The sequence below is a fragment of the Varroa jacobsoni genome, unplaced genomic scaffold, assembly GCF_002532875.2.
Source record: "Varroa jacobsoni isolate VJ856 unplaced genomic scaffold, vjacob_1.0 scaffold_1246, whole genome shotgun sequence".
In the NCBI taxonomy this organism is placed as follows: Eukaryota; Metazoa; Arthropoda; class Arachnida; order Mesostigmata; family Varroidae; genus Varroa; species Varroa jacobsoni.
This window is the reverse complement of record NW_019214148.1, coordinates 178692-191632: the sequence shown is the minus strand read 5'-3', so window position 1 is coordinate 191632 and position 12941 is coordinate 178692. Positions and strand designations below refer to the sequence as shown.

Here is a 12941-nt window from a genome sequence, read left to right as displayed (position 1 = left end):
TTAGTTAAAATATACGCAAACAGGGAACGTTTATATTTAACAGAGAAGCAAGATATGGCATACGGCGTTCGCATAATGCATTTCAGAAACAGAACTTACACGATAGCCTTATACATCAGATTACCGCAAGCATGAGCTAACTGAACAGTGTTTCCTTGTGTTTCCAAGAAGTTCCTTGCAAATAGCGTTCTTTAATTTTCTGTATATTTTTACTCACTGCTGGGAAAAATGCAAACTTTAAAAGTAGCCTTCGTAAGCCCCTATCTTAAGAAAGGCCGTACGCCAAAACAGTGTTCCGTCTATTCGGAACGGCCTCGTCGAAGTGATACGACAGAAAAGGAAATCCTGTAACAGACACTATCCATACAAGCTGTTGAAGGGTATCATTCACTAGCAAAAGCCCTGAAGGCTTTATACGATTTTGGGGGACGACCCGGATTTCCGACAAAACTAGGCGTGATGAATATTCGAGTGAATTCGAAAGCAGTCCAACAGGAAATATTAGTCCTCTTGATGCAGGGTGATTGACGAAAGGACGTTCCATGGAAGTACTGACGCAAAAAGAGTAATACTTTTGTTATTTATTAAAACTGCATATGTTCAGCATAGGGCATATACAAATGTATCATATAAAAGACCTGTATACCTAGAAGGGCGAAAGTCACGGGCTGAGTGCTGAACAGAGTTGGTAAGAGTTGGTGCTCACACAAAAATGGACGCTTAGAGGAGCAGCAAGGTAATTTAAAGCTTCTTAGAGATTCTAGAACGGACGCGCCTGGACCACCTAAGTCCAGGCTTAAAAAGTGTGGTATTTCTGAAAGCGGTCATAATATACGCTTATACATAAAGAACTAAACTGATGTTGCTACACTCCTTGAGGACGTTTCATTGAGCCCTTTGCCAGCAAAGCGTGTAAGAGAAATTCTCAACTGTATTGGAGCATCCAACCTATGTGCAGTATTGTTGCACCATATGGTACAGCCATATAGGAGTTTACACAAAGGTCGATTGCGATAACAGCGGCCCAATTTTATACTGTAGGATTTATCTAACGTGTTCTGAAGGACACACAAAATTCGAGTCCAGTAAAAAGACTTTTTCGAGCTTTTTTCAATCTAAAATAAAAACAGTTCTACTATGATTAAATTATCTTTAACAAAATTTGCAGCAAATAAACTGAAACGACAGACATAGGCAATATATATCAAATATATCCATGAGCTCTTCTCTATTTCTCCGTAGAGCGCTGTGCGGTAGCCTTTTCTGCTGCGAGTCGCAAACGCAGCTTCTGCCTAATAAGCTTTAATTCGTTGTCCCATCACGCTTCATTGTCACGAAATCATTAATTAAGGTACTGAAAAGGAGGGTCCTTAACGTTATTGAGAGATTCACTGGAAAATGCATTGAATGTACGAGTGCAATTAGTACGCTTTTATCATTTCACTAAATCGGACAACAAACACCCAACATCCGCTAACATACAACGTCGTATAGGTGCGGTAATTAGACGTATGAGATATAAGCAGCGGGAGTTGGCCTTGCTATTTATGCGTACAGGAGACTTCGTTACTTTTATTAATCTGCCATAACAAAAAGATATAAATGTCAATAGAATTTCGGGATCAGTTCACCACATGGTTAGTCATGTACGTAATGTTGTAATTTTATAATCTTCCTCAATCTGATAATAGTTATCGGATGTCTTTAAATAATAACTACTGTTTATTCAAAATCCGCGATCGATGCTTTAAGTCAAAGGAATATTAATTTGCAATGATGGCAATTCCTCACTCACATAATGACCGAGCAATCGTTACGGATCGACGTTAGTCAGCAAGGGCTTGTTAGAGATGTACGAAAAGAACTCGATTCATAAACAAAACAGGACAAAAGATGGATTGCGAGCAAGCTAACATTAGTTCCTTTCTTGTGCGTTCAATCTCATCGAACATAAATATTGTATATTTTCATTATTGTTTTTTTTTGTTTTACACGTTATTTTTCGGAAACTGAACTGATCTACTAGAATCTCAATAATTGTCTTCTATAACTTACTCTAGTTTTTCGTCCTCTGTAACCAGCTCTTTGGCTAACCTTTTCGTTCATACGAAAAAATTATGCGCGGTTTACATTTATAGCAGACGATGTCGGTGCGCTGCGCCCGATCAGCTAAAAGTATAAATAGATGTAAGCTCGTTGGGTATTTTGTTAGAACATTAAATTTTCTGTGCGTTTGCGACGGCGTATGTGTTGATGTCGAGTCTCGCACGAAAAATGATAATCGATGAGAGCGGTTCTCAGTTTTTGTTGTTTAGTTAACGACAGGTAAGGTGAAACCTATACTGAGTCGAGATCCCGTCAAGGTACCGTGCTTCATTATTCTTATCATAATGCAGGCAGTAACCATGGTTTGAACCACCTGTTGATCCGTGCGGCGTAAAATAAAATAAATCGTATTTAAGTAGAAGCGCTAATTTACTAAAATTTTTACTTAGAAAAATTTTTATTTGAATGCTGATCGCTTAAAATACGTAATGAGTGAACATTTTGACAATGTGCTGTTCATCATTCTATTGTGGGACCTTGTAAAACTGCTAATAGTCTAAAAGGTGAAGGATATTATAATTATATCGCAAATAAAATCTTGTCCTTACTTTGGAGGAAGGCATTAAAGGAATGGCATTGCTTATCGTTTATGACATGTCTGCAGCTTACTATAAACATAATGATGCGAATGACCGTAAGTCGTTGCTTACATTTTGCTCTTTTTCTTCCAAAGAAGATCAGTACATGGCTTTCGAACATTATGGGAGAAAACCGTACATCGTATGATTGTCGTACTATCAATCTTACGTTGCCCTGCAAGGTATAAATCCTTCCAGATATATATATATATATATATATAGGTCTTGTTTCGATTAAATGAAGCATTCGGCTGAGTAAGTTAATTAAATGAACAAGTAATCAGCCAGAACTAAAACTTAGTTATTTGTCATATTAGTGGGATTGAGGACAAATAGTCGTCATGAGGGAAAGATGTAGAATATTTTTAATTAGTGAAAATAGTATCTCTAATAGTTTAGTGAACTGCAGTTACATATATTGAAGATTTTCGATTTATAGGTCCTAAAAAGTTTTCGGTATTTAGTCACGTTTCTGTGGCTTTTATCTGGTGCTCTTCGGCTTTCAACCTCGTCACGATGACTGTTATCCGGGACTTCTCAATTGGTTCTGTAACATTCGAAGGAATGCAATCATCGAATCAACTGACAGTTCTTGGCCGCTCAATGGTACCGCCTGAACTTCTCGAAAGGCTCGATGATGAAGTTCAGGTTTGTGAAATTGCTCCTGTGTTTGCCAATTGAACCTAGAGGCACGTGAGGTGCTCTAGGTTTGAAACTTAACGTAGTTTATTGGGGAAGACCACCTGTATTCAGCAATGCTTAACTAGGACAGTATTGGACCTAAAACTTGAAACATTTAGTTAGTTTGTAAGGTCGCTTCGGAACTAGCATCGAATCCGTGCATAGTGTACCATGTACAAACGAACTCTTTCTTGCATCATGGTTTGATTTTTCTATTGAATATCCATCAGAAATCAGTAGTCAGTTTTCTACTGCTAGTGGACTATCTCTAGTTATATAATAAAAGGGAAATGCTTTTTCATTGAGTTTTATTATATTCCAGTATTTTGTGTTAAATCAAACATGATGAAACGGTAGTATGTTATGGGAAAACAACATATGTCAGTCGCTTTGAACGATTTAATTTTTACTGCCAATTATTAAGTTATAAATGGTGCAGGTTGTTGAGTACCTTGCAGGTAAAACATGTTGTTGTTTTCATTCTTTTTCCGTTACGCGTTGTTTTTTACAGCTCTACAAAGACTCAACACCCGGCCTTGCCACCACAGTATTACACATAATGCGCATAAAACGATCTCGACTAAAAAGATAATATTTTTATTCGTTTGCCTTCTTTATCGAGTAGCTAATGCACCAAGTGCGTTCGAACACAGGTAAAAATCGTCGACATCCGAGGCTCGGCTATATACGCGCACCTGGCGCATCTTCCCATGGAACATGCTGGGGAGACTCACGAAATTCTGTGCGCAGTTACTCATCGCTTCACCCGGGTATGTAGGTTAACGTCGCTATTGCGGTCGATAATATTAGGACATAAATTTTCTATTAGCAGCAATTTCATAAATAGATGGACCTCAAATTTTTTTACTTCCTATGACAGCGCAAGTCTCTAACTGGGCCTGGATATGCAATCGGGCAAAAAGAAATCGAACAGATTATCGAAAAAGAGTGAAAAGAACGTTTAGCAAAACCATAATATTAAGTTGAATAGAAAATTCCTGTTGTTTTTTAGCTTTTTTTTTCTTGGTTAATTCATTAATACATCCAGTTCAAGATAGTATTATTCGTTTACTACGACTTGCGCCCATCATTCTCTTGACGTTTGTATGCCGCAAAGTAAAAGGGTTTCGTCTTTGGAAGCGATTCATTTGTCAAACCATTTGCGGACTTTGGCCTCTATTCTAAAGCGTCAGGCCTACTGGCTGTCCAGCGATGACCGAAACCAGGAATGATCAGATATAACGATGCCCGGATTGTCAGCTTCGCATTGAATGCCCGTTAGCGTTCGCTGGATCATCAAAGACGTGTGCGGTGTAACGTTGCCATGCAGTAGTTTTACTTTACGTTGCTCGTTACCAGTTTGTCATTTTCATAGCTCATACGGATGTGTTAATCTGTGTAATCGTCTCTTCCCTCGTTTCCTAGCGTTTGACTAGGAACTCGGTGTACTATGTGCAACAGCACTCCCTTTTCATCCCACCATTTACAAACATGAAGCATTTAACCATGAACAATTTTACATTTAAGTTGAAATTTCCGTTTTTGAAGCGACGAAGTCACACCTGGCAGGTAATAACGCTCACTCGACCCTCGCCCTTGGCTTCGCAATCGTCTCGACAGCATTTCTTTCCAATACAAAAAGTACTGACGAACTCAATGCCGATTATTCATCTTCTGGAGCTTCATGACTAAATGCACCGAACTTCCGCTTCTAACGACAACAGGGCGAACATTCAACAGTCAAAATAATCATATTGGACGTTTCGGTTAGACACGATCAACCGATCTAACGCTAGCGCCATCTGTCAGCTCCAGCGGGAACTTTTTACTCAGCATAATATATACATAAGGAATTCAATACGTTTACATTTAAATAACTCATATCTGCTTCTGACATTATTTTATTTGCTCAGGTGGCAAAGTTTCGTTTAGTTGATTCATGGATCTAAAACACTGGAGTCGTAAGTCGTGAACCAACTAATTGCGTATTGTGTTCTCATAATATCTCGACAGGACTTCCCTGCCATAATCGCTGCTAAGGACTGGGAGCTCATGGTTAAAGAGACTGTGTCACCTCGTAGAGAAATCATTATGGTGTAGCTTGACCAAAAGGTAGTCCAAAGAACCTAAGTAATCTGTGACAATCATGAGGGACCCCGTGGTATAAGCCTGTTGCCATTTCGTGATCTCGCCGTGTGGCCTCTTTGTTATAATAATACATTACCCATGTATAAATATTCTGTATATACATGGGACAAATGCTGCAAGCCTATTATATCATTTGTAATAAATGCGTTATCTGCACATTTTGCAGTGATAGTACCTATTGAATGTCGTTATTTATTAACTAATGAGTCAACCGTATTCTGTTTGCTGGTTACTGCTAACAGCGAAGGCCGTATCGTTCACTTTGTCAGCGATGCCATTAAATGATATCGCTTTTAAATAGTGTTGCCTGCTTGCTGTTGTTTGATTATTACCTTTGGGGTTCTATTGCTACTTTATATTAAAATCTTTTAAAATATTTAAGTATATATATTAAAATCGAAATATTCCTGAAGTAGGCTATTTATTTGCGCGTTGCTGTACAACCCGTCCTTCATATAGCCTGGGGGTCCATTTGATCATCTTGGTTAATTACATTTTATTAACGCAAAACTTAGAAAGATCGGAAATTTTTCGTGCTTTTATCTTTTTAAATCCATACACCTGATTAATGTTATCCTTATATAGGCAACAAATCCGTAACCAGATTCACTTTGCGTTTTTTCAATCCAGCAGACGTCTTCTTCATTTCTTCATTTCTGTAATAATCTTAAACATACTGCTAGCTCTTCAGCTTTAGAAAAATCAAACATTAACTTACTATCGGCGTCACCTCCTGACGTGTCGAATAGCACCAAGTCCGCGGGGTAGACCCTATTTAGCTAAGCTCCTCAAAATACCAAATAAAAGAAAATAAAAAATAAAAGCGTTTATTTATCGCGCGGTGTGAACTCTGCTCGTTTCAACCCTACTGCCGCTGCGTGAATGATGATTGAAAAGTAACCGAAGGGAAGAGTCCTTTTCGTACCAAAGCTAGTTTTCATGCCCAGAATTTCTGCCTAATTCGTCTTCTACTTTTCCGAGCTGTAGTCGTTGTCCTATTGACTAATCCTATACTCGCTGTTCTGTCTATGACTAAGTTAGTCATGGAAAAACGGCACTTCACGTTTGAATTCTCGCGCTACTATCTGTCCGGCCAAAGAAGGAGAACGACGAAAAGGAAGCGTATACATTTGTTCGGTTTGGCCAATTTCTGGTAGCAGTTGCCGCCACCCGCTTCCAGCTTACAGATTCGAGGTTAAGTCGCTAACAACAAGAACGAGCAGTTCTGTCGTATCTAGTTACGCTCCTCTTTTACTGTTTCTTTTTCTCGTCGCTTTTTTGTATTTACGAACTCTATCGGTATATAAGCACCTGCCTGTGTGCGGCAAATGGTCATAGGAGAATTTCAAGTCGTCCTGTACCATGCGCCGCTGTCGTTTCGAGGCATTGTCCCGCAAAGCAAGAACTTCACCGATAGACGGAACGCAATTCGAAGCAGCTGGGCGTTTAAGAGGGGAAGATAAGTTGGAACCAATGCAAATGTGGTGCTGCCTTCAAACCTTGAGCTCTGTGGGATGTGTTGTTCTCTGCTCATCCTTCGCTTCTTGTGCTCTTTCTATTGCTGATTCTGTTGCTGTTGTTGCAACAGCAGCTCAACTGCTCGAGTTACAAGTCCCTACTGTGTGTTATCGCTTTACTGACGCGCTAAGATGGTTACTTTTGATAATTAAGAAATCGTCGCTTCTTGTCGGTCAACACAGACATGCATCTTGCTGCTTGCTGTGGTTGCTTTCAAAATAAGTTGTAGCCTGGAAATGCAAGCGACTGTCTTTTAGCTGGTGTTTCTTGGATTTTTCTGTTCAGCCTTCTCGGCCCGGGGGAGTGGTCGCTGGCCATTGAAAATGGTTTCGCGCTGAATTTGTTAATCCTGACGGACTGCTGGCGGTTAACTGTTTCAACATGCCCATACATGCAACCCTCTTTTCCTTTCTTTCGAGTCATACCAACTAGTAAACAAATACAGGCAATTCGGATGGCAGAGCCTCCCCCATGCTTGCAGCTGAAACGTATCACTTTGGTATTGCAAAAGGCAGACTCTGGCGAAAAAGCGCAGAATGATGGCAAGAACGAAAGCTTTAGAATTAGTTGGGGAAACCGGCCAAAAGGAGTGAAAATGCGTTGTGCGTATTCTAAAACGCTCACGGCGGCGTAGTAGCCGCTGTTTGACAGCTCTCGCATCTGTTGATAAGAAGGCGGCGTACATAAAGACACACGAACGTGTCACACAATAATAATAATTTTAAATAGCAGAAGGGTATGTACGATAATGAGTAAATTCCTCCGAGTTTCGATTGTATCATGCAGCCGGGTCTTAGCTTACGGAGTGCAAAAGTATCCAGTAACCATTAAACTTCTAATTTCTAATCTAGTAATCTAAACAACTAATCGATTTAAGGACATTTGTTCAAGCAGTTCATGTTTAAACGTCCCAGATCCCTTTGTTCACTTAGGTATTCTGTTCGCTGGATCAGATAACATATCCAACTGGTCATTACTTACAGGCAGAACAGATTATACGAGACCAATAGACATCAAATGAGATTATCACCAAAGAATTAGCGAAATGGTAAACTGGGATGGAGAGGCACAACGGCTTTAAGGGATAATCTTCTAATGCCAAGTAGTTCTTCTTGTAATTTTCTATTACAAAATGATGTGATTTCCATTAAAGGCAAGCACTGGGTTTGTCCTAAGTTTGATCTGGCAATACTGATCTACTGATAACTATTAATATATAGACATATACGTGTACAGCAATTGCAATAGTATATTCGTTATTAACGGAAGTGAACCATCATACTATCAGTGCGTCGGAAGAAATGATAGAATCTTTGAGTTATGTAAAGTATGAAGTTAAGAAATAGTTTATTAATTATCTGTTTATCGTATGAAATATGACAAGCGTAAAGATTTAGCTTGTTTTAGCCATTTTTGTTTTTGTCTAAAAATATGTACACATCGCATACTACACTAATTTCTCTTAGAAGTTTGTCTAAAATTCGTACAAAATTCATCTATATAAAGGCATGCTTTCTTTTCATTGAAATGTGACTGGCGCAAACGCATGAATCATCTAAACCTTTTGAAACCTTCGCTTTTTGTATATAACAATAGTAATAATAATAATAAATACCAATGTGCGCTTCACTAGACCTACATAAGATGCTAACAAGTATATATATTATTAGCAGGTTTCCGGGCTGGCAATTTCTTGGAACTTGAACAGAAAGAAGCTTGCAGGTGGGGCTCATATCGCCTTTGGTACAGACTTTTCTGTTCAGCATGGCACTCCATGCACACTCATATATATGTATATAATCTATATTATGAATCATGAGGATTCGTTTATTTTTCTTTTACTTCCTCTCAAGCGGCATACGTACATACTTACGTAGTTGAACTACAGTCATTTTATTGAGTCGTCATAATCCACTTGTTTTCGAATTTGTTCGATCTTTTTATTTTCCTGTGTATGCGCCTCCATTTCCGTACCGAAGAGCAAGCTAACTGCGAAAGACAAATGTGCGCTCGTTTTCTTGTATAAAAATCCGTTACGCATATCAAGAAAATAAGCAACTTCTCCCTATTACCTTAGTCCAGTACTATTGATCCGGATGCCATATGCAATGCGGCTTTCACTCTATACGTCAGCTTGTGCGAGTTATTGACGGAAGGACGTATATTTTATGGAGGGATAGCTTCGTATAGTTCAGAGTACCTTAACGCTATCATATTTTGTTTATGTGTTATATATATTTAAGAATATATTTATTAATCTTTACATATTGCATAGAGGTATTGCTCGATGGAGTTCCATACTGGGGAACTGCCGGATAGGCAGCCTGACAAGGTGGTGCTATCAGGTCTTTGACCTGTCCATTTAAAACAAGAAAATTATATCGAATTGTTCGAAATACCGAAGACCTCGTAGGGCTGGACCTCACTAATGAATTACTAACGTTCTGATGTCAATGGATGTTCAGCTTTTTTTTTTCTGAAGTAATTGACGTCCGGATTATGCCCGGCGCTATCCATTACGTATCTACTGAATGTAGGAAACGTTTAGGAACGAGCGGCACATATGTTTCTGACGTGCTGTTATTTCCATTGCTGTTTAGCATACCCTTTCTTCGCTTTTTTTGCTATAGAGATACAGGGCAAAAAAATGTTATCGACAAAAAAACTTTGAACAGTTAGGTCCGTTAGAGTTGATTTACATTGCCAATGGGCGCCCATTTAATAGTGGTTTTGACTGGTGATTCACGCTAAAATTGTACATTCATGTCAGCTTCGCTTGACGGAAGCAGCGAAGGCCTGCAAGGAAGTCGCGCCCATCTCCACCCTTAACTCTTATAGGTACAGGTATATTCGTAACGTAATTACTTTCCATTCAAAGGGAATATCTTTTCTTTTTCTTAGAATCAGTTCATCGTTATGTGCACCTAGACAGCAGGTACGAAAGCAAAATAAAGATACTGCGGACGGCACCTTATAACAATATGAACTTCTCTTGTGCCATTCGGTATGTAGATCCAGCACAGATACTCTTACTAGATTTCGGTTTGACCATACTTCATTCTAGAAGATGACGTTCCAGCGATTGGGGGTCTTGTGGGCGTGTTAGACCTAGCGAGAGGCGGAGTAATAGAAACGACGGAAATGTTAATACTTCGATGCGATACAGGGGTTATCGATCGGCCCGAGTGTAGAGGGGTACCAATTCCTGAAGAAGAGGTGCCAGCTCTCGATGAGGTAACTCGATGCAGTCCTTTATCTAACCTGATTAAGCAACAGCGTCACGTTAAACTCCAGGCTAGTATACGTGCACGCATTCCAATTCCTGAAGAGGTGTTCAATGAAATAACGTCTTGTATCAAAAGCAAAAAACAAAAAACATTATTGAGAACAAAAGTTATTGACAAACCTATCGGACAACTTCCTGTGCGGGGTGCTCTGCTGAAGTTGTGATCGACGGGGAGGCGACACGACGCTTTGCTGAAGTCGAATATCAACCTGGTCTTCATACTGACTCATTGGTATCTTGACGCAAATAAAGTAAAAATTAGCGAGGAAAAGAGATTATTCGGCAGTATTGCTTAAAGGTTAAATTAGAATAACCTTATTCAAAGGTTTCGTGTGTTACGCAATACTGAATTCGATCATCACGTGTTAAGAATGTAGAAAATGTCCTTAAAGAAAGACATATACTTCATATAATTGGTTTCGATGGCGAAAACATATAAGCTCGATCATTTGCGTACATTTTTCTAGCAAAATACGAGGCACCCTGCACCTGCTGGTCATTCTAGTTGTGATCTTCAAAATGCAAATTTTCATAGTCCTTAAACACTAAAATAAAGAAACCCCTATTCTTAAAAACCTATTAGGTCAAATACGCTCGTTACAAACCTACTGCTCATTCCGTGACCAGGTAGAATATATGACGAGCACAAACAATTAAAACGTTCACGATAGTAATTAAATTATATTTTATTTGCCCCATTCGAACAAATGTTTCAAATTGTATGTTCGATATTACTGCTTCAGGCGGCTGGCTTTATCTGACATGAAAGGACTGGGACTTAGATACAAGTTTTTGCCAAATAAATGTACTTTATGAAAAAACATTATCATACAAACCATAACTTCAGCAGCGGAATCCTGTCGTTGTGCGGGAGACCTCACAGGGGAACGAGTTCTTGTATGCGGCCTTCTACGAGCCTTCTTTCGAAAACGCGATAATGGTGGACAGGGATCCACCCCTCCTGGTAGCGGGTACGATAAATACATAAAGCAATATATACCATTGATTATAATGATTCCAAGTATCCTGCAAATGTCCACAGATTCAACAAGTGTAGACCAAAATTATCTTATTATCTTTTTGAATCTGTAATTGCTGCCATATATTATCAACGACTGTGTTTGCCGTTCAAATACTGGAAACGTTCACTAGTGTTTTTGCCTATTTTCTATCAGTAAATGAAACTACTAGAAACCATATTACCTTGACAAACTGAGGCCTCATGGTAAGGAACAGATTCAAAGCAGATCATAAGTCTTATATATATATATATAGAAGCTATAGATTAACGACAACCAATTGAAATGTACACACCTTCCATTTAGATTATGTACAGTTTTGATTCACAATCCAATACCGATAGCAATCTAATCAGAGCTTAGGTCCTTACTCATTTGGGGCTTAGATGTATCGATGTACCATACGTCCGTTATTTTCACTTCACGACATCGTTTGTTTGACGGCACAGTCGTCACAATAACAGCAGCAGTATCACGGATGCGTTACATTCTATCACTTTTCATTGCCGTACCTAATTCGCATACATCAATAAATTTTGCTCTGTGCTGCTTTCCTTTCGTGCTTTTTTTTATCAAGACATACACAAACATTTATATACCCACACAAAAACACATACGTTCGAAAAAATTACCTTTTCTGGTTTTGCCTTGCTATCGTAATCGGATGAACAAACGACTATGACAAAATTTTACTGCAGCGGAGCCTACTTCGTACACCTCCCCTGTTTCGAGGTATTCCCTAGCCGCTCCCTGAACACACCGGCTATTAATTATTGCCCATGTTTTTGCGGGCCTAGCAGGCTGCCAAAAGTACGGACCAGAGCCTGTGAGATTAGTTTACACGAGGAGTCCGCAGAGTTAAGGGAGTTAGTCTCTGGCGCAATGAGTTTAGCTTGCAGCTCTCACCATATTCTTTCAGGCTTGTTTTCTCCCTCTTAGTTCCTGGTTCTTCTATGCCCTTCTCGCACATTTGTGATCCCTTTACTACGGGTCCACAATCAACTCTGCTGTTTGTCGTGGAGGTTTATATTCTTTTTTTACTCAAAAACTCTGCCCCGATTTCTGCAGAACCGCTAAGAACGCAAAGGCGAATTAAATGCGGGCGCGTTTCGCATTAGCAGGCGTAAAGAAAAGAGCGCGCCAGGTGGCAAACGTATCCAGACAGTATCTGCATTATGGAGCTCGCGAACCGTAGGCTGTGTGCCTTCGAGCCTATCTCAGAATCCCGTTCTCAATTACGTCTTTTCACGTGCAATAAAGAAAATTACATCCATCGTTACTTATTTTATCACCGACATGGCCGTACGATGGTTAGAATTGATGCTATAAGGCATATAAATTCTCTGTAGAATGAAGACTCTCGCTGAAGTGATGAACTTGCGAAATAGGCAAGTTTGAATCTGACAAGGAAACAAAAACAGACGGCGCAGATCCGCAGTCTTCAAAGCTGCTCCTTGGGTTTGTTTTTTTAGAAAACTTTGAAAATCTAGTAAAGAGTACGAAAAACTTTCAAGTAACTAGCACTATTCAGCAAACCTGTAAGTACGATTTTCACTAGCAAAAATGGACCATTTCACAGGAAAGTTAGTATGAAATACACTATGC

The 12941-nt window shown here is 39.3% G+C and overlaps 2 protein-coding genes and 1 long non-coding RNA gene across 10 annotated transcripts in view; 1 reads left to right on the top strand and 2 right to left on the bottom strand.

Annotated features, from left to right (window-relative positions):
* Window positions 1-1136: 1136 nt before the first annotated feature.
* On the bottom strand, window positions 1137-1886 carry LOC111267984 (uncharacterized). Its single transcript, XR_002684939.2, has 2 exons — window positions 1796-1886; window positions 1137-1354 (listed from the first exon to the last, which is right to left on the bottom strand). It is a non-coding gene; the product is annotated as an uncharacterized LOC111267984 (long non-coding RNA).
* Window positions 1887-2172: 286 nt separating this feature from the next.
* On the top strand, window positions 2173-5687 carry LOC111267995 (uncharacterized). Of its 6 annotated transcripts, none has more exons than XM_022846637.2 (5): window positions 2173-2325; window positions 2780-2866; window positions 3149-3332; window positions 3991-4135; window positions 5379-5687. In XM_022846637.2, exons 1-5 carry the CDS (start codon window positions 2285-2287, stop codon window positions 5402-5404), a joined length of 483 nt encoding a protein of 160 aa, XP_022702372.1. In that variant the 5' UTR covers window positions 2173-2284; the 3' UTR covers window positions 5405-5687. The 6 variants fall into 6 exon arrangements, with proteins under 6 accessions (XP_022702372.1, XP_022702371.1, XP_022702370.1 ...); XM_022846636.2 differs by having other exon boundaries at window positions 2180-2325; window positions 2783-2866; window positions 4019-4135; XM_022846635.2 differs by having other exon boundaries at window positions 2180-2325; window positions 4019-4135.
* A 2656-nt stretch (window positions 5688-8343) lies between these two features.
* The window catches only part of LOC111267989 (uncharacterized), a 28945-nt gene continuing 24347 nt past the window's right edge, over window positions 8344-12941 (bottom strand). For all 3 annotated transcript variants that reach the window (XM_086971527.1, XM_022846631.2, XM_086971526.1), the window contains 3 exons: window positions 11154-11343; window positions 10438-10553; window positions 8344-10292 (listed from right to left, as the gene is read on the bottom strand). In XM_086971527.1, the coding sequence (XP_086827653.1) occupies window positions 10064-10292; window positions 10438-10553; window positions 11154-11303 (495 nt within the window). In that variant the 5' untranslated portion in view covers window positions 11304-11343 and the 3' untranslated portion in view covers window positions 8344-10063. The remainder of the gene's footprint in view (window positions 10293-10437; window positions 10554-11153; window positions 11344-12941) is intronic.

Excerpts from the sequence above, each read along its gene's own strand:
- LOC111267995 (XM_022846635.2), top strand. The coding sequence starts at position 2,285 with ATGAGAGCGGTTCTCAGTTTTTGTTGTTTAGTTAACGACAG. Across the intron at positions 2,326-2,779 it reads TGTTGTTTAGTTAACGACAG|AAGATCAGTACATGGCTTTC; the intron begins GTAAGGTGAAAC and ends TTTCTTCCAAAG. Across the intron at positions 3,333-4,018 it reads GGCTCGATGATGAAGTTCAG|GTAAAAATCGTCGACATCCG; the intron begins GTTTGTGAAATT and ends GTTCGAACACAG.